The sequence below is a fragment of the Osmerus eperlanus genome, chromosome 24, assembly GCF_963692335.1.
Source record: "Osmerus eperlanus chromosome 24, fOsmEpe2.1, whole genome shotgun sequence".
NCBI classification, from domain to species: Eukaryota; Metazoa; Chordata; class Actinopteri; order Osmeriformes; family Osmeridae; genus Osmerus; species Osmerus eperlanus.
The window spans coordinates 645,014-671,507 of record NC_085041.1 but is presented as its reverse complement, the minus strand read 5'-3'; the positions used below and the strand labels follow the sequence as shown (position 1 = coordinate 671,507).

General features: G+C 48.3%; 2 protein-coding genes across 5 annotated transcripts in view; both read right to left on the bottom strand.

The window, feature by feature from the left end:
* Positions 1–1,085: 1,085 nt before the first annotated feature.
* On the bottom strand, positions 1,086–19,158 carry slco2a1 (solute carrier organic anion transporter family, member 2A1). Of its 2 annotated transcripts, none has more exons than XM_062450999.1 (14): positions 18,471–19,158; positions 10,854–10,991; positions 9,170–9,332; positions 8,335–8,562; positions 7,587–7,685; positions 7,159–7,298; positions 6,490–6,565; positions 5,808–5,972; positions 5,185–5,386; positions 3,810–3,957; positions 2,690–2,853; positions 2,463–2,527; positions 1,961–2,081; positions 1,086–1,373 (listed from the first exon to the last, which is right to left on the bottom strand). In XM_062450999.1, the coding sequence occupies exons 1-14, from the start codon at positions 18,519–18,521 to the stop codon at positions 1,253–1,255; spliced, it is 1,881 nt and encodes a 626-aa protein (XP_062306983.1). In that variant the 5' UTR covers positions 18,522–19,158; the 3' UTR covers positions 1,086–1,252. The 2 variants fall into 2 exon arrangements, with proteins under 2 accessions (XP_062306983.1, XP_062306984.1); XM_062451000.1 differs by lacking the exon at positions 18,471–19,158 and adding an exon at positions 17,569–17,690.
* Positions 19,159–19,300: 142 nt separating this feature from the next.
* Positions 19,301–26,494, bottom strand: part of ryk (receptor like tyrosine kinase) — a 33,775-nt gene continuing 26,581 nt past the window's right edge. For all 3 annotated transcript variants that reach the window (XM_062450996.1, XM_062450998.1, XM_062450997.1), the window contains 3 exons: positions 26,102–26,261; positions 21,685–21,821; positions 19,301–20,807 (listed from right to left, as the gene is read on the bottom strand). In XM_062450996.1, the coding sequence (XP_062306980.1) occupies positions 20,696–20,807; positions 21,685–21,821; positions 26,102–26,261 (409 nt within the window). In that variant the 3' untranslated portion in view covers positions 19,301–20,695. The remainder of the gene's footprint in view (positions 20,808–21,684; positions 21,822–26,101; positions 26,262–26,494) is intronic.

Sequence of the window (26,494 nt, the reverse complement as noted above, 5' to 3'; positions counted from 1 at the left end):
ACACAGGCCTACCAAAAAAAGAGACACACAAAACCACAATTCACAGAGGGCAGGATTTGGCGGTTATTTAGTAGTCTATGTGGCACTTTGTTACAAACATTTTATTTACAAAAGTTACACATTCATTGCTGGATATGTGTCTTGAACTTGGCATTTCATAAAATACGAGAGATCAAACCGTGTAGTTAATAGTTTAACTTATATAGTACATGTATACAGTCTGATTAAGTCATATCGATTATGTGATTACATAGTTACCACAGTGTAAGTCAATTATATCAAACAAGGATTCAGCACATTTCATGGTCACTTAATGCCTCTGTGTTTGAGACAAACACTAACAATATACTTAAATATTAAGCTACGTTTCACAACAGCATGTTGCTTCATGCAACTAACCCTGAATGGCCCATCCCCCAGCTGGATGGAGGCTGAACTAAACACCTCCCTCCTCCAGACAGCAGGGGGTCCACCACCCCCTCTCACCAGGGGGTCCAGGTCCTCCAGACAGCAGGGGGTCCACCACCCCCTCTCACCAGGGGGTCCAGGTCCTCCAGACAGCAGGGTGTCCACCACCCCCTCTCACCAGGGGGTCCAGGTCCTCCAGACAGCAGGGGGTCCACCACCCCCTCTCACCAGGGGGTCCAGGAGCTGAACTAGAAGGTTTCAAGACCTCACTACTCAACATGTGACATGGACATTTTTTCATGGAAAATAAGTGTTTTTCTGTTGCAGGAGAACTGTCTTTACTCCTCCCTGTGGTGGGAGAGCTCCAGGGGTCTAGTGGAGGGGGATGGATGCGTCGTGGAGGGGGATGGATGCGTCGTGGAGGAGGTCTGTCCACCCAAGGCCCCCCGGGCCCAGCCAGGGTCCAGACATTTCTCCTCATCAAACGACTCAAACAGGGGATCTGACATGTCAATCTCTGTCCAGGGAGGGGTGTGTGTGTGTCTGTATGTATATATATAGTGTATGTGTAATGTGTGTGTGTATAGTGTGTGTGTGTGTGTGTATAGTGTGTGTGTGTATAGTGTGTGTGTGTGTGTGTGTGTGTATAATGTGTGTGTGTGTGTGTGTGTATAATGTGTGTGTGTGTGTATAATGTGTGTGTGTGTGTGTAATGTGTGTGTGTGTGTATAATGTGTGTGTGTGTATAGTGTGTGTGTGTGTGTGTGTGTATAGTGTGTGTGTGTATAGTGTGTGCGTGTGTGTATAGTGTGTGTGTGTGTGTGTATAGTGTGTGCGTTCCTGGTCACAGCAGGCCCTCAGGTCTCTTCTCCAGGCTGTACTCGTTGCTCCGAGGCACCTTCCAGCCCACCAGGCACAGCAGCAGGATCCCTATCAGCTTGAAGCCCACCTGCAGTCCCAGATACCTGCAGGAACAGCAGCCAAGTCAGGAGCACACACCCACACATCATCACCTGTCCACATCATCAGGGTGATGACATCATCACCTGTCCACATCATCAGGGTGATGACATCATCACCCTGTCCACATCATCAGGGTGATGACATCATCACCCTGTCCACATCATCAGGGTGATGACATCATCACCCTGTCCACATCATCAGGGTGATGACATCATCACCTGTCCACATCATCAGGGTGATGACATCATCACCCTGTCCACATCATCAGGGTGATGACATCATCACCCTGTCCACATCATCAGGGTGATGACATCATCACCTGTCCACATCATCAGGGTGATGACATCATCACCTGTCCACATCATCAGGGTGATGACATCATCACCCTGTCCACATCATCAGGGTGATGACATCATCACCTGTCCACATCATCAGGGTGATGACATCATCACCTGTCCACATCATCAGGGTGATGACATCATCACCCTGTCCACATCCTCAGTGTGATAACGTCATCACCCTGTCCACATCATCAGGGTGATGACGTCACTGACACGTCACAGGTCCGGGGGCAGCATCCTCCACACACCTGTTTCTCAAGAGGTTGTTGTCGTAGTAACCGCATCCAAGCTTGTTGCCGCAGACACGTTTCCACCAGATGCAGGAGGAGTCGATGGTCATGCCGAACAGGGCTGGGGCTGGCAACCAGGCTGGGGGGGGGGGAGAGAGAGAGATAAAAGAGTGAGAGAGATCTACAGTGAGAATAAAAGAGATCAGTTCAGTTGACGCCACTAGGGGGTGCTCCTACACTTATTTACACCAGAGCGACGGAGTCAGTTCAGTGATGCTGCTCAACAAACGCCCGAGGCAGCACACTCCACCACCTCCACCTTTCATTGCCTCCACCACTACTGAGAAACATGCTAGTCACAGCTCGGTTAGAGCGTTTGACCACAGATCAAGAGCTCACAGGTTCAAATCCCCCGTGTCACTTTGGTTGAGACCTTCTGCTAGATGAACATGTTCTTCTCCTGCATGCTATCACACACCATCTCGTGTTATGATGCAGTCTCTAACCCTAACCCTCTTACCCAGCATCCTCATCAGCAGGAACTGGACCCCGATGGCGAAGGATTTGTCTTCCTGGGGAACGGTCCTGAAACAACAACAAACTTCCATGAGCACCATCATGTAGATGGGGTTGTGAGACAGGCTGGTGTCTACCTGAGCACCATCATGTAGATGGGGTTGTGAGACAGGCTGGTGTCTACCTGAGCACCATCATGTAGATGGGGTTGTGAGACAGGCTGGTGTATACCTGAGCACCATCATGTAGATGGGGTTGTGAGACAGGCTGGCCACCAGCGCTGCCAGAGAGATGATCACCATGACAGGAAGCAGGAAGTGAGGACACTGGTTGTGGCAGGGTCCTGGCCGGGCCCCCCCTGGGCCTCCAGGTATACACCTGCAGTTGGAGTACACCTGTGGATGCACACAGACAAGGTTACAGGTCAGCATCACTCGTACCATGTTAATCTCTTAATTATGACGTACTCGTATGCACAGTTACAAATAATGGTTGAGAACTGCTTGTCTCTCCAGCTAACTCTGGAGCCGTCAGAACATTGAGCAGGTTTATTAAGTAACGATGACAACCAAGGTGTTACATCTGATGATCCAGAACCCACTCCTCTCTTGGCTGTCTGCTAGTGGTTCCCCACACCTCTCTAGAACCTTTCAATGATTATCCTCACCCACTATCGTCCAAAGCTAATTAGACATTGATTAGACTCCATTGATTAAACTCCCGCTGTCTCCTGGTAAACAGGCGTGTCGAGCAGTTCCCTGGCCCTGCACCGTGTCAGAGGCTGTAACCTGACCAATCAAGTTCACACACTAGGAGATCTCTGAAGAGATCTGACCAATCAAGTTCACATGCTGGGAGATCTCTGAAGAGATCTGACCAATCAAGTTCACACGCTGGGAGATCTCTGAAGAGATTTGCTCCTGGGATGTACTCGTGACGAGTGTTTCTTCTGGTCCACAGACTTTAGAATAATTTTTTAATTGGTTCAAAATAATGTTTTCAACCTTTCAAAACTTCTTTTCGAAAATATCTTTCAAAACTATTTTTTTTATTTTTTTGCCAAGAAATGAAAAAAGTCACGCAATGACAAGAAATAATATTGATCATGCCACCAAATACAGATGAAAACTAAACAATTTGACAGATAGTAAACAATATGTTTTACTGTTTTTAGGTCCTTCTAATAGCGAGGAGGTCATGTCCTCCCTGCACTCTCCTCCATGTATGTGTATACTGTGTGTACTGTGTGTACTGTGTGTACTCAGGGGGAACCTGTGTGTACTGTGTGTACTGTGTATACTGTGTGTACTCAGGGGGACCCTGTGTGTAGGAGGACAGGTCAGAGCCTCACCTGAACCCTGTAGGGGTTTTTGGGATCCATAGTGAAGTTGCTGCAGCCGGCCTGGCAGGGGGAGATGTACTCGATACCATCAGTACCACACACCGGGTTGAACACGCTCATATGGCAGGAGCAGTTTGAGCTACACCCAGCCAGCCACCTGGGACAGGGACAGAACTCTGTCAGAGAGTGATCTCTGTCGATGGAATTCAGAATATCTAGAAAGAGAGAGAGAGAGATAGCAGAGAGATAGAGAGCAGAGAGAGAGAGAGAGCAGACAGATAGAGAGCAGAGAGAGAGAGCAGAGAGAGAGAGCAGAGAGAGAGCAGAGAGATAGAGAGAGAGAGAGAGAGAGCAGAGAGATAGAGAGCAGAGAGATAGAGAGCAGAAAGAGAGAGAGAACAGAGAGATAGAGAGCAGAGAGATAGAGAGCAGAGAGAGAGAGAGAGAGAGAACAGGGAGATAGAGAGCAGAGAGAGAGAGAACAGAGAGATAGAGAGCAGAGAGAGAGAGAACAGAGAGATAGAGAGCAGAGAGATAGAGAGCAGCGAGAGAGAGAGCAGAGAGAGAGAGAGAACAGAGAGATAGAGAGCAGAGAGATAGAGAGCAGCGAGAAAGAGAGAGAGCAGAGAGAGAGAAAACAAACAGACCAGAAGAAGGACAGGCTGAAGTCCAAGCCTCGTGTTTGTGCAGTCTGTGTTTACGCACGTAGTAACTACATCCTAGAACGTGGTGTTTGCCAAAGGCACCAGGCCAAACTAAAGCCCTGTGGTATCTACTATGAAATACTGACCCCCCACTTTCTCCATTCTAACGACCATAAGAAGGGCTGGGATATCCAGACAGGGGTCAAAGTCAGCTTATCTACGATTGGCTCTGTTGTCACCATCTTCTCTGGGAGGTCAACAGGTCAAAGGTCATGAGTGTCTAAGAACATTGACAGAATGCAGATAACCTTTCTGCTAGAAGGTTAATCAAGCTTTTCCAATCCAATGCCAAGTTCAATACTTCCTCTGGCTACAGGGCTGACAAGAGCTTCATGTTAGTTCTGTTTTTCTGTTTCTTGGTAAGAAAAAAAGAGCGTTAGCTCTGGAACAGTGTGACCCTGGATTCAAACAGGGTTTATGAGGATAGAGGGATCGTTTCACAGAATCACTACTCTAAGAATTTATCGAACCACCGAAACATCAATATGGATTCTTACTTTTTCACTTTTGGATAAAAGCGTCAAAAACATTTTTTAGAAAATATGATGTAACGTAGATCCATTTAAAACATATCCTGTTGCTGGGCATGAGGGACAGTCACTGAGAAAATGACAGTTTGCTTTTCTAGACAAGATCGTTTTTTAGTTGTCTTTGTATCAGCGCCCGCTCCCCAGACTGACCCAGGACGTCCTGGCTGGTAGTTGACAGAGGCCACTCTCTGCGTCTGGCAGCCCATGAAGAAGAGAGGGATGCAGAGGAGCACAGAGAGAAAGAGCATCACCACGGAGAACCGAGGGATGACCTTCAGGGACAGCTCTGCTCTCTTCATGATCACCCCGCCCAAAAGCATCCCCACGGCAACAGACGGTAGATTGACGGCACCTGGAGAGGGAGGGAGGGAGGGGGAGGGAAGGAAGGAGGGATGATGGAGAATTTAGAAAAACAGAAGTTAACTTGTCGAGTACAAAGGGGAGTCACAGTAAACTAACCCTATCTATTCTGGGGAGGGTATAGCTAAGTGGTCAGAACACTTCTCCAGTTTGAGAGGTTCAAATCCCCCTGTACTGGTTCTGTTTGGATGAAAGGGTCTGCTAAATACATTATTATTCTCTCTGTCTCTCTCTCCACAGTTTAGGAACTTCAGTCCAAACCGACAGAGTTCTCTCTCTCGCCGTCTGTCAGCATAGAGCGCCTGTGAGATCACCATAGAAACACTGTTCCCACCACTACACTCTCCTGATCCTGGACCCCGCTGTACTTCCTATCTGTCTGCTTAAAGAGTGAAGGAGGGAGTGTTCCTGACCGATGAGCAGGCTGCTGTACGCGGCCGAGGCGCTGTACTGACGCTCCAGGAACTTGTTGAGGAAAGTGGCGAGGCCGGCCACCACGGAGGAGAAGCAGCACTGAGCCAGAACCAGCAGCAGGAACAGAGGGCTCAGGAGCAGGCGCACAAACAGCCGGGGGAACACTGGACACACACACACAGATACACACACACACACACACACACAGATACACACAGACACACACACACAGATACACACACACACACACAGATACACACACACACAGATACACACACACAGATACACACACACACACACACAGACACAGATACACACACACACACAGATACACACACACACACACACAGATACACACACACACACAGAAACACACACAGATACACACACACAGACACAGACAGTGACACACACACACACACACACACATCTTTTAATAGCTCCAGTGTTTTACAAAGAATATGTTTGCAGGTCTGTTATAAAAACTCTATTCAACAATACAGTGTAAACCTCTAGAACTTTAAAGTCCTCTCAAAACAATAGCCAGAGGTTACAACGAGGACAACTCAACAGAGTCATGGAAATTCTCACGAAGGCTGATCACAGTTCTCCAGATTATTTCTAAGTGTGTTTGAGTGTGTTAGAGTTGCGGGCCAGCCAGCCTGGAGGAAGAGAACTTACTCTTGAGGAAATCAAGCAAGGAGATGTCATGCTCTTTGGAGTCTTCATTCAGTGTGTTGGTATCTGCAGCGGGCTCCTAGAGGGAAGCATCACAGGTGAAGCATCATCTGACCTCTGATGTTTGGAAGAACGCGCATAGACGGGCAAATAGCAAGAAGATCTGTTTAGATTTCATTATTCCTGTGATCTTTTGCCAGGTTTAATCTTCTGGGAGCAGCCAGATTACCCAGAATCCCCACACAAGTCCTCCAAAGAGAGACCGGGTTAATCTTCCTGAGCTGTATGTTTTATCTGATCTCTGCCTGGAACACTTCCACTATACAAACAAGTTTAACAATGTTAAACAAGCAGAGGTGATGGCAGGTTGGATGGGAGTGTTTCCCTACGCCAGGGCTGTACCAGCCTGGAGGGAGCCCAGATAGTCCTCCTGCCCCTACAGGTACACTCTCCTGGGGGTCCGAACAGGCTCCAGACCCTGGAGGAACAGGAGGGAGTACTGCTGGTATAAACAGCTGCTCTGCTGTCACCCAGCCAGGGAAGGGCGGTACAGACGAGCAGAGAATGCTGATTCATCAGTTGTCATGACTACAAACCCGTGTCTGCTAGGGGCTGGGTGGGGGTGAGGGGGGAGGGAGTGAGGGGGGAGGATGTGAGGGGGGGGGGGCGTACCTGGGACTCCACAGGCAGGCTGCGGGGGAAGAAGAAGTATGGCAGTGAGGCCAGGGCCAGGCAGGCAGAGGACACCAGCAGTCCCATCCACCAGGCCCCCACCCAGCGGGGATCCGAGGGGCTCAGCTCCTGGGAGGCCACTGGGGGGAGATCATTCAGTTTATCATTCAGCATTAGAGGACAGTTCCACACCACGCTTTTCCATCCTCAAACCATTGTTAACCCCCCCCCCCCACACACACACACACACACACATACACACACACACACACACGCACGCACACACACGCACACGCACACACACACACGCACACACATACACACACACACGCACACGCACACACACACACACGCACACACATACACACACACGCACACACATACACACACACACACGCACACACACACACGCACACACATACACACACCTGAGCCGGCTCTGTCCACGTCCACGTAGATGCGCAGCATGACGGAGCCCAGGAGGAACCCAAACGCTGGACCAAACACTGATATAGAAAACAGGATTGCTGGAGAGAGGACAGGAACAGATAGTCACCGAGCTATAACTGCAACCACAATACATGACAGGCTGCAGGGTTACAGTAAGATGTTACTGCAGGGTGTACATATGTAGAGAGGGGAGTTACAGTAAGATGTTACTGCAGGGTGTACATATGTAGAGGGGAGTTACAGTAAGATGTTACTGCAGGGTGTACCTATGTAGAGAGGGGAGTTACAGTAAGATGTTACTGCAGGGTGTACCTATGTAGAGAGGGGAGTTACAGTAAGATGTTACTGCAGGGTGTACCTATGTAGAGAGGGGAGTTACAGTAAGATGTTACTGCAGGGTGTACCTATGTAGAGAGGGGAGTTACAGTAAGATGTTACTGCAGGGTGTACCTATGTAGAGAGGGGAGTTACAGTAAGATGTTACTGCAGGGTGTACCTATGTAGAGAGGGGAGTTACAGTAAGATGTTACTGCAGGGTGTACCTATGTAGAGAGGGGAGTTACAGTAAGATGTTACTGCAGGGTGTACCTATGTAGAGAGGGGAGTTACAGTAAGATGTTACTGCAGGGTGTACCTATGTAGAGAGGGGAGTTACAGTAAGATGTTACTGCAGGGTGTACCTATGTAGAGAGGGGAGTTACAGTAAGATGTTACTGCAGGGTGTACCTATGTAGAGAGGGGAGTTTCCAGCGCCGGCGAAGTCGTCAACGTAGGAGATGCCGTAGGGCTGGATGGGGACGGAGCCCACCCCAAACAGGAGCTGGGCGCTGGCCATGAGCAGCCAGAGCCTGTCCCCCCCCAGACGCTGGCCCTCCTCCCCCCCACACGCCTCCGCACGGCTGGAGTTCAGCTGGACACGACACATGTCAGGACGACCGCTGGAGTTCCCCTTCACTGAGACACACACGCAGGTATACACACACACACACACAGGTACACACACACAGGCACGCACACACACACGCAGGCACACACAGGCACACACACACACACGCAGGCACACACGCAGGCACACACACAGGCACACACACGCAGGCACGCAGACACACACGCAGGCACACACACACACAGGCACACACACAGGCACACACACAGGCACACACACGCAGGCACACACACACACACGCAGGCACACACACACACAGGCACACACACAGGCACGCACACACACACGCAGGCACACACGCAGGCACACACACACACAGGCACACACACAGGCACGCACACACACACGCAGGCACACACGCAGGCACACACACACACAGGCACACACACAGGCACGCACACACACACGCAGGCACACACACAGGCACACACACACACAGGCACACACACATCATTTGTTTAAAACAAACAGCATGTCTTCCAGCGAAGAAGTTATTAGCTGGATTCAATGAAAATCTCCATAGAAAAAAAGTAGTATGAGTCTAGGACTTAATCTATGTCTGGGACACTGAGAGGCGGAGCCAGAAGAGAGGGGCGGAGCCAGAAGAGATCTTACTGTGGAAGACAGAGTCGTACTGGTAGGGCTGGGACAGGAAGTGAGGTAGGGCGAGGAGGAGGGCGCTGACGGACATCAGCAGCCCACCCAGTCCGATGAGGCGGGGCCGGTGCAGACGGCTGCCCAGGTAACTGACGAACACAATCAGGACCGTGTTCCCCACCTGGACACACACACACACATACACACACGTAAGTATTTAGTGTTGTACATGTATATTTGCTGTATTTGATATATTTTACTCTATTTGGTATTGATTATGTATATTTTGTATTGATTATGTATATTTTGTATTGTGCTTTGTTAGTGCAGCTGTAAGAATGTATTCACTACTCTACTGTACCCTACTGTACTCTACTGTACTCTACTGTACCCTACTGTACTCTACTGTACTCTACTGTACCCTACTGTACTCTACTGTACTGTACTCTACTGTACTCTACTGTACTCTACTCTCTACTGTACTCTACTGTACTCTACTGTACTGTACTCTACTCTCTGCTCTACTCTCTGCTCTACTCTCTGCTCTACTCTACTGTACTCTACTGTACTCTACTGTACTCTACTGTACTCTCTGCTCTACTGTACTGTACTGAACTCTACTGTACTCTACTCTGCTCCCCTCTCCTAACAGGCTACAGTGCACCCAGTGTCTCCATGATCTGTGCACAATAAACCCATCTGTCATGTGTGACAGGCTGAGAGCTCCCCCGCCCCAGAACAGCCAGGCTGGAGGGAGGGAGGGAGGGCTGGAGGGAGGGAGGGCTGGAGGGAGGGAGGGCTGGAGGGAGGGAGGGCTGGAGGGAGGGAGGGAGCTCGCCAGGGCTCTCCTTCCTCTCTGGAACACACTGCTGAGAGGATCTGGCAGCTGAGCTGTGCTGTACTTGTGCAGTGGAGTGTTGTATGAAGGAGTGGTGTTGTGAGATGGTGTAGTGTAGTGTTGTGGTGTGTGGTGTAGTGTAGTGTTGTGGTGTTGTGTAGTGTTGTGTAGTGTAGTGTAGTTTTGTGTGGTGTGGTGTTGTGTAGTGTTGTGTAGTGTGGTGTGGTGTAGTGTAGTGTAGTGTAGTGTTGTGGTGTGTGGTGTAGTGGTGTGTGGTGTAGTGTAGTGTAGTGGTGTGTGGTGTTGTGTAGTGTTGTGGTGTGTGGTGTCGTGTAGTGTTGTGTTGTGTAGTGTTGTGTGGTGTAGTGTAGTGTAGTGTTGTGTAGTGTAGTGCAGTGCAGTGTTGTGTGGTGTAGTGTAGTGTTGTGGTGTGTGGTGTTGTGTAGTGTAGTGTAGTGTTGTGTTGTGTAGTGCAGTGTTGTGTGGTGTTGTGTAGTGTAGTGCAGTGTTGTGTGGTGTTGTGTAGTGTAGTGTAGTGTGGTGTCGTGTAGTGGTGTGTTGTGTTGTGTAGTGCAGTGTTGTGTGGTGTCGTGTGGTGTGTGGTGTAGTGTAGTGGTGTGTTGTGTAGTGTAGTGCAGTGTTGTGTGGTGTTGTGTAGTGTAGTGTAGTGTGGTGTCGTGTAGTGGTGTGTTGTGTTGTGTAGTGCAGTGTTGTGTGGTGTCGTGTAGTGGTGTGGTGTGTGGTGTAGTGTAGTGGTGTGTTGTGTAGTGTAGTGCAGTGTTGTGTGGTGTTGTGTAGTGTAGTGTAGTGTGGTGTCGTGTAGTGGTGTGGTGTGTGGTGTAGTGTAGTGTAGTGGTGTGTTACCTCGTGCAGGGAGGAGATGGTGCCGGAGGAGTAGCTACTGAGGCCGAAGCGTCTCTCGATGGTGGTGATGGTGCTCTTGAAGTAGGAGCTGTACAGCAGCTGGGTCAGCTGGAGCAGCCCATGGCACAGCACAAACACCTGTAGCAGGGGGAGGGAGGAGGAGGGGGAGAGGGAGGGGGGAGGGGGGGAGGGAGGAGGGGGGGAGGGAGGGGGGAGGGGGGGAGGGAGGAGGGGGGGAGATGAAATTAGTGGTAGGAAAAGAGAGAGACTGAGAGAGGGGAGAATGAAAGGGACGAGGGGAGAGAGAGAATTAGAGGGAAGGAGAGAGAGAGGAAGAGGGTGTTGCAGGTCTCAAGAGGCCAGGCCCAGCTGGTCTGGAAGGGAGCTGGGAGAAGACCAGGGTCCCAGACATCATCCTCTCCTGCTGCCCCAGCAGCAGACCAGGGTCCCAGACATCATCCTCTCCTGCTGCCCCAGCAGCAGACCAGGGTCCCAGACATCATCCTCTCCTGCTGCCCCAGCAGCAGACCAGGGTCCCAGACATCATCCTCTCCTGCTGCCCCAGCAGCAGACCAGGGTCCCAGACATCATCCTCTCCTGCTGCCCCAGCAGCAGACCAGGGTCCCAGACATCATCCTCTCCTGCTGCCCCAGCAGCAGACCAGGGTCCCAGACATCATCCTCTCCTGCTGCCCCAGCAGCAGACCAGGGTCCCAGACATCATCCTCTCCTGCTGCCCCAGCAGCAGACCAGGGTCCCAGACATCATCCTCTCCTGCTGCCCCAGCAGCAGACCAGGGTCCCAGACATCATCCTCTCCTGCTGCCCCAGCAGCAGACCAGGGTCCCAGACATCATCCTCTCCTGCTGCTGGGGCCCTAGCAGCAAGGGAGGGGATCCCAACAAACATGTTGAAATGTGGATTTGTTAAGAAAACAGCAGAGATAAATACCTCCGTTCCTGGCCAGCATCCAGTCCCACTCGGAACAGCTAAGTCTGCTGTTGTAGCTGGGCTTCTTGCTTTATGAACCCACACAAAGACACTTCTACACTGAGACTGAAACATCTCTGTTTTGCATCAAAGTGGGTTTTAATTGTGGCAAAGTTTCGACAAGACATGCTTGTTCAGGCAAACCAAATCAGTTCCTTTGTTTGGGACTCTGGTTGAAACAGCATGTTATCAGTTTGACTGGCAGAGTCTGATAGCACTGCCTTAGGTCACGATTCTATACAATGTTGTCTTTTGTAGACATATGATACTAAACAAAGTTGAATTTCCTCACACCATGAGAACAGAGCTATATCAAGTTTCAGAGAAGAGAGACATCATTCACTATCATCTGGGCTTAAAGACAGTTTTGAAACACGGAAACTGTGACCAATCAATCATGAAACTAAGACCGCAGAGCTGTCAGCTGGCTCTGACTGACAGACGCAGAGAGAAATACTTTCTCTTATAAGAAGAAACTACATTTACATTTAGTCATTTAGCAGACGCTCTTATCCAGAGCGACTTACAGTAAGTACAGGGACATTCCCCCGGGGCAAGTAGGGTGCACTTCACCACGTCAGTTTGCATGACCGGGAATCGAACTGGCAACCTTCGGATTACTAGCCCGATTCCCTCACCGCTCAGCCATCTGACTCCCTAACTAACACACAGAGAAATACACATACACCACAAACACACACACAGACCCAGCCAGGGAGAGACACACACACACACCAACACCAAAAATCTAGGACACAGTGCATAAGGTCAATTAATCTTGAAAAGAGAAAAAAGAAAACAAATTGCGTAACGCTGGCACTCAAAAGAGAGATTACAGTGTGTCATGAAGAAGACATTAATAAAAGAATAATAGAAAAACCAACCCAGGGACCTGAGAACGCGTCTCACTGTACATGAGTCATCCAAGACACACCACCTCCTGCCCACAAACACTACCTTCCCAAACCCTGCCGCGTGTCTGATGAGTCACCAACCAGACCTGTTGCCGTGAAGGAGCACGACTGGAGATCCCTTCAGAGACACTGTGAACCCCCAGCACTGTAGACGTCAGAATCCACCCCCCTCGTGTCGTTAACCCTCGTCTGCAGATAAAGAGGTGTCTGTATTTCCTGAGTTTATAAGTTGTACTCTCAGAGTCTGGCCTGGTGAAACCTTGTTATTCAGACACCCTCCGACGTGTAGGAACACCTCCAGGTCTGCTGGTGTCTCTGCCTGGGGCCGGGGGGGGCCTAGAGGTGCCAGGGGGCCGGGGGGCCTCGGGGGGCCGGGGGGCTGGGGGGCTGGGGGGGGCCTAGAGGTGCCAGGGGGCCGGGGGGCCTCGGGGGGCCGGGGGGCTTGGGGGGGCCTAGAGGTGCCAGGGGGCCGGGGGGCTGGGGGGCCGGGGGGGGCCTAGAGGTGCCAGGGGGCCTCGGGGGCCGGGGGGGGCCTAGAGGTGCCAGGGGGCCGGGGGGCCTCGGGGGGCCGGGGGGCCAGGGGGCCTAGGGGGGCCGGGGGGCTTGGGGGGGCCTAGAGGTGCCAGGGGGCCTAGGGGGGCCGGGGGGCCTCGGGGGGCTGGGGGGCCTCGGGGGGCCGGGGGGCTTAGGGGAGGGTACAGACCGAACACTCTACCTGGCCAGGACACAGGATAGAGAGGAAGAGAGAAAGACAGGGAAGAGAGAGGGTGAGAAGTGGGAGAGAGAGAGAGAGAGAGAGAGAGAGAGAGAGAGAGAGAGAGAGAGAGAGAGAGAGAGAGAGAGAGAGAGAGAACAACAGGAGAGGAGGGGCTGGTCTCTCCTGGAGAGAAGTCAACACAGGCAGAGCTCGTCAGCCACATGAAAGCTGTGATCACAGCACTCAACCTTCCATTGAAGTTGAAACGCCTCACCAAACAATAGCAGCGCGATCAGAGACCCCCCTTCACCCCTCCTCGAAAAACACTGTCTGGTTTGACCTTTAACCTCCTGTAAGTCACACGGGTGATTGTGAACACTAAGTCAAACAAGCGCTCCATCTCCGGGGGAAACACATTGTCGGCAGCTCTTCAGAACCGCTATTCTTACACAGGAATACCGGTGAAAGGCCACAAATAAAACACAAGCAGAACCACCTGATGTGGTGGAGTGTGTAGTCTACACTGTAGACTACGTGGGGCCTGGGACTTTGAAGCCCAGCTTGTAGGGAGTCGGGGAGAGAATCTCCACAGGAACGCTGGGGAGAGGCTGGTCTGGTCAGGGAACATGCGACACACCCTCGCTGTACCTGGAACGACCAACCGACACAAGATAAGCCCCGAGAACATTCTGTTTCAACACACGAAAACAAAGCAGTTTGGAACAGCGTGTCTTTGTCAGCGAAGAATAATGGATGGATAGATGATTAAATGGATACGCTCTCAACCCTGGAACTGTTGTTGACCTGCCTGTCTGTGTTTGAGGCCGACTATGATTTATCACCTCACGGAGCAGTTGAGGCCAAACTCAACTCTCCCGCAGTTTATCATCCAAACTGTCAGCGAGGGAAACCAAGCAAGAGCAATGTAATTTTTTTAAATTATTCAACTTTAATCCATCTGCAAAAAATATATAAATAAGTAAATACTTAATGTGTCCTATTTTGTTTTGTTTTAAATTACCCATCAATAGGTCTATTTTTTCTCAACATTTTCCATCAACATTTCCTGTGTGGTGAAACGGCTTGGCTAGATGAATCACTTAATTGTCAAGAATTGACCAATTTTGATTTATGTTTTAATTTAATCTATGATAGAGCACGTAGCTATTCATCTTTGAACACACATATTTCTTTGAAAATCGGTTTTTCTCTTTATGAGATTCAATTTCAGAACATGAGCGAATTCAATCGTCTCATCACTCCGATGAGCCACCGTCAGCTGACGGTTATGACGGTAAACATGCGCCAGCGCATCGTAAGAACTCACATTGAATCTGTGTGAAACAGGTGTGAAACATTAGGCCTACGGCTAAGATTGTGAAACTGTGACTCAGGCTAGGACATACCAGAGCCACAGAGCCATAGAAAAAGAGAGTTGCGACACGCTTTGATCTCGCCGACACGTGATCACGTGGTTCATGTAGCTCGCTGTAGTTCCAAAAAACCCACTGCTGTCAACCGGTTTGAATGCTTTTCAATGAAGCTGGCCAACGGAAGTCGCTTTCTCAGGCAAATGATGAATGAAACAGGCTCGGTTAAAGAAATCCGATATTCTGGCTATCTTCAGCAGACTCGTATCTACAAAAGGCAGTCCTCCCTGACGTGTTTGATGTAGAATGGAGTGAAATACAACATTGTGAACACTCACTGCCAGTGAAACACAGGAAAAAAGCTAGAGCTTTTTTGTCAAGTGGTTCCGGTAGCTCCCTGTAGTTAAACAAAACCCCCACTGCTGTCAACATGTTTGAATGGTTTTCGGCGGGACAGACAGCAGCACCATCTCGATTCACGGACATTTTCAGTATAATGTCACATAATGTCAATTGGTTACTGGTGTGTTGTATCATGTATGTCTGATACTTTATTAACATGTATGTATTACATGAACTTATACATAACGCAATATTGTGAAGCAGAGCTAGAAATGGCTATGCTTGCTCTACTGTACAAACTGTACTGTACCATACTGTACATACCAAACAGTAGCCTAATGAGGACTATATTGTTCCACTTAACGTTTAACCTTAGACGGTTGAAGTAAATGGGTCTTGTTAAACGTTTTTTTATTCATCAGCCCACTTACAATTTAGCCTACCACATTAACAACACTTATATTTGTAGTACTTGATGCAAGTTGAATCTAACCATTATCACCAGCAACTGCTCAATTTAAGACAAGAAAGGAGTTTGGTAAATAGAACAGAATAAACAAGGCAACCAACTGCATTCAATAAAACATTTTATTGTACAATATGTCCTGTGTTCTTCCACTCCTTTTGTTTTGTTCCGGTGATCTTCTGGCTATGATACATGTACAGCTAGCTAGAGTAAAAGTGTTGCTTACGTAGACCTACAATCTAGCTCCAACTGCATTTAGAATCTAACAAGCTTACGATAAACTTTAACTAAAGCTGGCTATATAAAATACTACTAATAACAATTGATATGTGGTGGTCGAAATATGAAAAAATGCAGGATGTTCGTGAATTTACCAGCTAACTTGCTTCTGACCACTTAATTTGCAATTCATTGTTGCTAGCTCTACTAACTAGGCTAATAAGAGCTATATATAGAAGACTTACTTTGTATGCCAACGAACACCAATAATTAGAACTAATTTGACAGACTATAAGCCAACTGACTTCTGGTTATGATACACGTGCTCTCTAGCTAGCTTCAGTAAGTGTTGTTTATGTTAGATACTAGCTAGACCTACAGTCTAGCTCTAACTGCGTTTCGAATCAAACAAGCTATAATCTTACGATTAACTTTATCTAAAGCTAGCTATATGAAATACTACTAATAACAATTGATATGTGGTGGTAAAAATATGAAAGAATGAAGGATTTTCATCAATTTACCAGCTAACTTGCTGCGGAGACACTGAAAATGAATGGGGTTGAACGGTGGAAAATGCAATGTTGCATTGCAATGCAATGGGAGTCTATGGAAGTGTCGCAACTCTCTTTTCTATGGCTCTGGGACATACCTATTACGCATGCATCTGATCTGACATGCCCACACGCTCCCGGAGTGCTACAATCTCAAACACGTTACACACATGTGCACACCAGGGGCGATTCTAGGATCAGACCTTTAGGGGGGCTCAGCCCGCAATGAGAATGTCACATGGATACAGAGCCTTGCAAAAGTGTTAAACCCCCTTGCTGATAAATCACTAATTTCACTGGATAACAATTATACATTAATGTCTTATTATGCAAAATATTGAATGCATGGAACTGAGAAAAAACTAAGAAAGTCCCTTTCTTCATGAACTACTAGCATCAAATGAAATAATAATGTGTCAACAATAACTAAACATTGTTTTAACACGTCAGAGCACTAAAACGTATTTAAGATAATAAAAATTAATGATAATATAATTATTATTATTTATTTTTTTACGGGTGGTGAGATCAAATTTAGGAGTGCTTGAGCACCCCTAAAGAGTCTAAAATCGCCACTGGTGCACACGCACGCACACTCACGCACGGTCTCACAGCATGGCGTCCGGATGTTTCAGGAAGACCACCGGGTTTGGGTTTGGAGCAAATTGTGTAGGTGTGTGTGTGGTGTATTAGTAAGGGTAAACATCTGTGGTATAAAACGGGGGCGGAAGGTTTCGTACCGGAAATAACTACCAATCACAAGATGCCGATGTAAATGTCCCCACCGCAGCCTGAGATGCCTGGAGCAACGCGCCGTTCCAGAAGTGAAGCCTGTATTGGTTTTGGACGCTCGCAGGCCTATACCCAGGCAGCGTGTCTGTACCCGATCCAGAACATGACAAGTGGAGTCAATTACGCGAATGAGCAAGTTACATCTTCACACTTAATGTTGTGCACGGGATACAATAAATGAGTCATTTATGTGTGAATGTGTGACGTCTTGTATTTACGGTGTGATGATGCAACATTGACCAATTTCTACAGGTAATTAACTGCTTTATAATGCGCAGTACTCAGTACGCTCAGTACTAATTCCAGCCCTTACCCATGTTTGTTATATCATGAGAGAATACAGTTTGGTTAAAATAATAAATCACATAATGACCTATTATTGGTTTCTTATAGTGACAACCTAGGCCCGGATAGCGATACAAAGGTTAGGCTACGTTGACCGTGACACCGCTGCATGACGGCCAGATCTCCGGTTGCAGACTGGTGTGTTTGGCGGGAGATGATCTACAATGACAGCACGAGAGGAACGAAGCGCTCGTGATCCATGACATGACTGATATGATCATGATTGTACGGCGTGCACAACCTTGTGCAGCAAATTAAATGTTATTGTGTGAAGAAAAAACACCAATTGTGGTGAGCTATAATCTGTGAAATATAATCTCTTTAAAATCTCTCAACACTGGTAAGAGCAAAAAAGAGAATATTCCAAATACAATCTATCCACAAAGACACTGAAACATCACAATGACGTTCAGCAGAGATGTAGGACCACACATGTTAGCAGGCACATTCCAGGCATAGTTTTAAGAACAAATATGCCACATTCTCTACAACACAGTTTAGAATACCTAACAACCTGGGGCGTGATGTGCACATTCATGTTTTAAAATGTCAAAGGACATCGATTAGATGATAAAACAAACTGTCTTTTCTGCAGTGAAGCGCAGAAGTTGGAATGGTGCATAATATTTACGCAGAGATAGCAGTTTATGTAATCAAATATCAAGTTTACCAAAAGTGTCATCTGAGTTCAAGATCCAAAGGTTATCCCTGAAGGCTCTCACAAATTAATGAAATCTACTTTATATTCACACCTTCGTTTCAAACATGATCTCGCTTTAGCTGACTGTTGAAAGTGTAATATTAAAAAGGATCACTTATCAGATATCCCTGCTACTTTGTCCAAGTTATGAACAGCAGTTCTACTCATAACATATTCATAGCCTATTACATTTTTGCGAAACCTTTACAAAGGTATTAATATTAACAGACCTTTATGTTGCAAAACGGTGACTTTGGTTTCTTCATGTCTTTGGCATACATCTCTATTTGCTGAGAAGGTATCCACAGGTCAGAGCGGAGCGGCGTGTGATCTGCTGAGGTCTCAGTCAGATGGGTAATTCGTCCGTGTTTCCAGTCCGGTGAGTCTGAATGAGTTTTATGGCTGCCAGTGATGTAATTGGACTCAGCCCACAACTACACGTTCAAATGTTTTGAACGCAATGAAAGACCATAGTTGGCACACATGACTTGTTTTACGTGGGCACTGGTTCCTTTTATTTCAAAAGGCCCTTCTAGGAGACTGAACTGTGACGTTTTTATTCGCAAGACTATTATTTTCTTCTTACATGTGAGATTACCTGACCATCAGTTGCAAAGGTTTTTCTTTTATTTACCAGATTACTTGTAATTTAACGAGTCCTGCTTCGATCCCTGTAATGGTGTTAAATGTGAAGTACATTAGAGTTGAGCCATCGTGCCTGGGGATATGATTCCATCACAACGTTGCGTTCAAATTCACCTCAGGCGCCGTCTTCGTTTCCGCACAAATGCGATTTGAGACTTTCCATTACAACACTAAGTTTCCCTCCGACTTCATGCAAAAAGTGTTCAAACAAAAACAGTTTCCAGTGTGACAAGTCAATGACAATACCCATGTATACAGTATAAACCATAACTCAAAACAATGCTATTGTTCTGCATGTCAGTGTTGGTAGAAATATGAACACACAATATTTAATGTTGATAGAAATATGAACACAACTGCGGACAAAACAAGTTCAATCCATTGACTGTGATGTTCTCGCCAAGACAAAAAAAAAAAATGTCCAAACTGTTGTGTCTTTATTATTCAATCATATGAGTGTTTCTGTACAAATAACATAAATAAAAAAAACTTCAGGAAGCTCATATCGACTGTACCTTATCAAGCACCGCACACTTCCCTCCTCATGTCAAATATTAAGCCCTTAAATTATAAAAACAAAAGGCACACAGCAGGAATGAAAAGAGAAAACATGTTTTATATCTCAAGGGCCCCGTTTAATTTGAGGGTTTGAATTCAGGAAGCGGAATACACAATATCCTTTCATCCATCACGTAGTGATCTGGAACGCCACCAAGATGCTAAAAGGCGTCAGAAATCAAACCGGGCCATCAATCAGGCAAGTCGCTTCGATATTTCAAACAGTGATTATTAGAGTGCTATTATCCATAAACTTGAATGATCCAAAAACCTGTTATTGCTAGGTTGTGTTCTGACACAGAACAGTCTAAATTTAACATTATGGGATAGTGACGACAACACCGTTTAGGCAGACTGATTCTGGCCCAGGCCTCAGGCAGCCATGTTACCAGCGAGGCCTCCGATGCCGCTTCCTCAGGAAAGAGGAACTAGGAGCAGAGGCTCAGATCCAGTAGTCGTGAGTGGCCAGAAGGAACACGTCTCCAGACCTCAGAAACCATTTCCCCCAGCATGTCATCTCTTCCCGGAGAATTCCCTCTCCAGGGAAACTGCATGAAGGCTGAAGTTCCAGGAGAAGATCTGTGGTCCCAGTCCTGTGGGACCGTCTCAGGCTGGTGCTGTGTTCTGTCTTCACACACTCGTACCTGTGTGGTTTACTTTGGTACCCTGCATCAAGCATCACTGGGCCCAGGAGTTCCTCTCTCCCTGACATCACATTCACAACAGAGAAATGTACACCTCTCTAACATACAAAACTAAATGGTAGAAAACATTAGCATGGTGTGTCATTAAAGACAGATTTGTAAAAAGCTTAGTTCTGAAGTAACGGTCTTGTAGATCGTGTCTTCATGTGAGGGGTTGAGGAGCAGGATGGACACTCTCCAAGGTGAAGATGTAGTATTTCATGGTTGCTGGTAAAGCCCAATGATCTCCACAGAATCTTTCCTTCCCTCCTTTGTGAGGCATCATAAAGGGTGACTAACTTCAAGCGGTGCCATGAAAATGTGCTTCCTCCTCTTTCCTCTACTTGTTAAAAGATCAACAGTTTATACAAAACAGAAACGCTGAGAAGGAAAGTCTCGTCTTTCGTTTGATAAGACACAGTTTCTGTGATTGGGTTTTTCATGATTAGTGCTGGTCACAAACGTCTGGTCTTGCAGGTTTAATTTTTTTTTTATAAAGAGTCAAAGACTAGGAAGGCCCAGGGTGGGGTCAGCTGTAGGCCCCAGGCGTCACCTGTAGGCCCCAGGGGTCAGACGTAAGCGCCCAGGGCAGCGTGGAACTCTGTGAGACACTGAACCAGCTGCTGGAACTTGGGCCTCTCCTCAGGATCCAGGGCCCAGCAGCAAGCCATCACTGCAAACCTGCAGAGAGAGAAGGGGGGGAGGAGGAGAGAGGGGGGAGGAGGAGAGAGGGGGGGAGGAAGAGAGAGGGGGGAGGAGGAGAGAGGGGGGAGGAGGAGAGACGGGGGGAGGAGGAGAGACGGGGGGAGGAAGGAGAGAGGGGGGAGGAGGAGAGAGGGGGGAGGAGAGAGGGGGGGAGGAGGAGAGAGGGGGGGAGGAGAGGGGGGGAGGAGGAGAGACGGGGGGAGGAGGGAAGAGGGGGAGAGAGAGGGGGAGGAGGAGAGACGGGGGGAGGAGGGAAGAGGGGGAGAGAGGGGGGGAGGAGAGTGGGAGGGAGGAGGAGAGAGAAACAGAAAGAAACAAAAGGACTTCATCAACAGAATTTCGACTCAAAAGCAAACTGGACTAATTGCACCCCATCGGGTCTAACTAAATCCACAAGAACAAAAAAGGCCTGAATCTATAAATAAAGAGAGGCGCAGGCCCTGAAGCACTCGCTCACTAAACAAACCAAGACAGCATTCCTCTATGTGTCAGTTCAAGGCACCCGACTGCCTGCAAAGCAATTACTAATCAGGGTGATTAAGTTTTATATGTTCCTAGCCCACACCTCAGCGCACCCTGCTCTCAGGAAGAACTCAACTCAACACCTATTCTTCAGGACAGGAAACCAGTTCCTGCCCCACATGTGATTAGCTCTTCCTATTCCTGGGTTTATGAAGCCACACCAGACGCTTTAGACAAAGTAGCGTACTGAGAGTCTGACCCTGTGACCTCTTGATCACCAGTCAAACCCTCTAACCGCCAAGCAGTGTGTGTGTGTGTGAATGAGTGTGTGTGTGTGAATGTGTGTGTGTGCGCGTGTTTAGTCCGGCGATTGTGATCAGCAACAGCTTACAGCTCATCGGGACAGTTGATTGGCTGGGCTATTCGGTAGCCATCTTTCAGGTAGGCCGCCATCTCGAAGGGGTCGATGTCCACGTAGGGGGTCTGACCCAGGGTCATCAGCTCCCACAGGCTCACGCCAAACGCCCACTGAGGACCCAGGACAGGGTCAGAGGTCAGACATGTCCCCAGACAGACACAGACAGCCTCTGAAGGGTTAATGTGTAACAAGAGAAGGTACAATTTCTGGGGAAATTGTAGGGTGTGCTTGCTTGCGTCGGTTGCAGGTGGGTCCATCGCATTAAGTTTTTCCCTTCTAGTGATATTTTCAAGCATTTAGCCTAGCTAGGCTACTCATATTGCATAATTCATTAAGAACCCCCTTTGAAACAATCTATTGTAACAACATTGTCACCGGAAGTATTTCAGATGGAATTGAGATTCAAACAGTACCATCTGTTAACTGAAAATATGCCCCCAAAAACTTAAATAAGCTTGACATTTATTTAGGGGAAATGGCTAATTCAAAAGAAGTTTGCTATGAACAAGCTAGCTGCTATTGCTAGCCAAACGTCAGTGAGGGGATTGTTTGAAAGCGCCAGAAATTAGAATGTTTCTTTTGACATAAAATTTAGGCTGTGGCATTGAAGACAGCGACGCACCACATAAGCTTGAGTTTAAATACATTATTTAACCCTTGTGCTGCCTTCGGGTCACATGACCCAAAGGTTCATAACGAACCATCGTTGTTTTTACCCATTTTTACCCAATACAAAAACAAATAGAAATAATTCTCTTTTAACCTTTGCAATGTGGGGGGTCTGAGACAGCCCAACGGTTAAAAGAAAATGCTTCACTTTGTTTTTGTATGCGGTAAAGTTGTCGCAATACGACGGTGGGTCACAATGACTGATGGGTCAGAATGAGCCGAAGATAACACAAGGGTTAATGTGACATTACTTACTGTACATGCAAGTCTTGATTTGCTTAAATGTACATGTGCTGCTAGTACACCACAGCACGATACTAGCTGTGCAACAGCACATCTATGCACGTTGTATCCATGCGTCGTTGCTAACGTGTGCTGACGTTGTGACGTAGGCTAGCACTGAGTTCCCTTTGTTGACAAAAGGCACTTTTTTCCACAAAAACTTAATTTCCGTCTAAACCGTGCAACGGAACGTAAATAAAAATACAAGCAACTCAATCTCTACCAAGACGAAACTTTCATCAACGTTGTCAATGTAGTCCAATTATTGACGGATCCTTAGGGGGGCAAAAAAATAAATAATAAGATATATGTGAGAGAACAATGGTTGTGCTCACCGAAGGCGTGAGCACACCCAATAATACAAATAAAGTTGTTTGGTTTAATGAACCAGCCTGCTGATGTGTTAATGTGTGGGTGACGCTTCATTAGAACAGTGGCATCTGTAAATGGTTATTTATTGGCTAGTTGGCGCAACAGGAGATAAATACACCAGGAACAGAATGTTACCTGACTAATTGCTACTTTGTGAACACTGCTCTTAAAACTTCTCGTAAATATCTGCTTAGTGAACATGGTCGCCCCCCCTTCTCTCCATAAACGACACAAGAGTGAAGGTTAGGAGGGAACGTCCTGCATGCAGACGGCCAGCAGGCTCACAGGACACAGATCCCCGTCCCCCAGGGTGTGGTGAGAGTTTGGAAGCAAAGCCTCATCCAGGCTACGCTGGAGGACATGAAGCCACATACTGCTCCAGCGTAGCTCTTGGTTACATCTGACCATAACGCAACAAGCCCTCAGCTGAAACACCAGGAGTACTGCTGGGATCCTGAGGACGATTCATGTGAGGTGATGGTGGTCAGTCCACTAGATGTACAACCGTGAGCAAACTGAGTTTTCAGATTATGGATGTGGTGGTCATCGGAACTTTCTTTCTTTGGAGGCTTTTCACACAAACCACAACTCACCACAATAAACGTTGCTTTTGGTGTTTATTGAATATCCCACTAGTCTTGTCCCTGTGCTGGCTGACAGGGCACCCAGGACCAGAGCAGACCACAGGGGGGTCTGTCAGGGGCCTCCAGAGAGGGGCTCCCTACCTCCCTCAGCTAGCTGGCTCCTTTAGAGGACACCAGCAGAGTCCTTGGGGTAGTGTGTGTGCGTGCAGAGAAGTGGGAGAGAGAGAGAGAGAGAGAGCGAGAAAGGGAGACAGGGAATGGAGAGGGAGGGATGATGGATTACACTGTCCCAGGGGAAGAACAGGGCGTCTCCAACCTCAAACCTGAAGGCTGCCAACATCTCACCCGCCTCCCTCCCCCCTCCTCAGGTACTGTATACAGAGAGGAGAGGAAGGGAACACCCTTATTTGATTATTATTAACACCAGGACAGGAATGCATCAGGATGTTGAAGGTGTCGTCTCGTTGCCTTGGTGACCCGCATCCTTCCTCTGCAGCCCAGTAAACTGACAGCCCCGCCCTCTCTCCTCCTCCCATCGCCACGACAGGGGTCAGGGGTCAGGGAAGCAAGCGTGTGTGTGTGTGTGTGGGGAAGGGGCAGTCAGGGCATCTCAGAGCTTCCTGACTGTGCAGTTGATGAATGCAGCGCTGGGGGAACACAGTGTTTGGGGCAGAAGTTGACACACTGTGCTTCCCCCCCACCAAGTCCAGGAGGCCCTGTGGGTGTGTAACGATGACTCAGCTGAACATGGTACTTCCTTTATTCATTTCCTCCCCCCCCCCCACCTCCTCACTTGCACGACCTCTTCTCCGACTAATAATAACCTAATAAAGCTTTAATAATGGGAGGATTAACTCTGCTGGGCCTGTGTGGACAGGGTGACAGAGCAGAGGCTCTAGAGAGCAGAGACATGTCTACTGGTCAGCTGAACACCAGGGACATGTCTACTGGTCAGCTAAACACCAGAGACATGTCTACTGGTCAGCTGAACACCAGAGACATGTCTACTGGTCAGCTGAACACCAGAGACATGTCTACTGGTCAGCTAAACACCAGGGACATGTCTACTGGTCAGCTAAACACCAGGGACATGTCTACTGGTCAGCTGAACACCAGGGACATGTCTACTGGTCAGCTAAACACCAGGGACATGTCTACTGGTCAACTGAACACCAGGGACATGTCTACTGGTCAGCTGAACACCAGGGACATGTCTACTGGTCAGCTGAACACCAGAGACATGTCTACTGGTCAGCTAAACACCAGGGACATGTCTACTGGTCAGCTAAACACCAGGGACATGTCTACTGGTCAGCTAAACACCAGGGACATGTCTACTGGTCAGCTAAACACCAGGGACATGTCTACTGGTCAGCTGAACACCAGGGACATGTCTACTGGTCAGCTGAACACCAGAGACATGTCTACTGGTCAGCTGAACACCAGAGACATGTCTACTGGTCAGCTGAACACCAGGGACATGTCTACTGGTCAGCTAAACACCAGGGACATGTCTACTGGTCAGCTAAACACCAGGGACATGTCTACTGGTCAGCTGAACACCAGAGACATGTCTACTGGTCAGCTGAACACCAGAGACATGTCTACTGGTCAGCTAAACACCAGGGACATGTCTACTGGTCAGCTGAACACCAGAGACATGTCTACTGGTCAGCTGAACACCAGAGACATGTCTACTGGTCAGCTAAACACCAGGGACATGTCTACTGGTCAGCTGAACACCAGGGACATGTCTACTGGTCAGCTAAACACCAGGGACATGTCTACTGGTCAGCTGAACACCAGAGACATGTCTACTGGTCAGCTAAACACCAGGGACATGTCTACTGGTCAGCTAAACACCAGGGACATGTCTACTGGTCAGCTAAACACCAGGGACATGTCTACTGGTCAGCTGAACACCAGGGACATGTCTACTGGTCAGCTGAACACCAGGGACATGTCTACTGGTCAGCTAAACACCAGGGACATGTCTACTGGTCAGCTAAACACCAGGGACATGTCTACTGGTCAGCTAAACACCAGGGACATGTCTACTGGTCAGCTGAACACCAGGGACATGTCTACTGGTCAGCTAAACACCAGGGACATGTCTACTGGTCAGCTGAACACCAGAGACATGTCTACTGGTCAGCTGAACACCAGAGACATGTCTACTGGTCAGCTAAACACCAGGGACATGTCTACTGGTCAGCTAAACACCAGGGACATGTCTACTGGTCAGCTAAACACCAGGGACATGTCTACTGGTCAGCTAAACACCAGGGACATGTCTACTGGTCAGCTGAACACCAGGGACATGTCTACTGGTCAACTGGTCCTATCAAACGAGCATCATCTGCTTTTAGTTGAGTTGATCACCTGACCTCCTGCACTTGATACTGGAACCTGCTGCCGGCTACTAGGAACTATTTGGGCTGAAGTGTGTGTGAGGGCAGAGGTGTGTGTGTGTGTGATCTCACCACGTCACTGGCGCTGGAGAAGTCGTTGTTAAGCAGACTCTCCAGGGCCATCCAGCGGACCGGCCGGTTCTCGTTGTCCCCCAGGCAGTGGTAGTCTGAGGGGAACAGGTCCCGTGCCAGGGCGTTGTCTGTGATCTTCACCTGCATGCTGTCGTCGATGCTGCAGGGGACAACAGCAGCACGTCATCAGTACGCTGCACTGCTGTCTGACAGCAGCACGTCATCAGTACGCTGCACTGCTGTCTGACAGCAGCACGTCATCAGTACGCTGCACTGCTGTCTGACAGCAGCTGCTTCAGGATGGAGATCATTAGATGGAACCAGATCTGTCTGGTTTATCAACAACACACACACCCAGTGTGAAGCAGAGTACTCACACTCACACACACACCT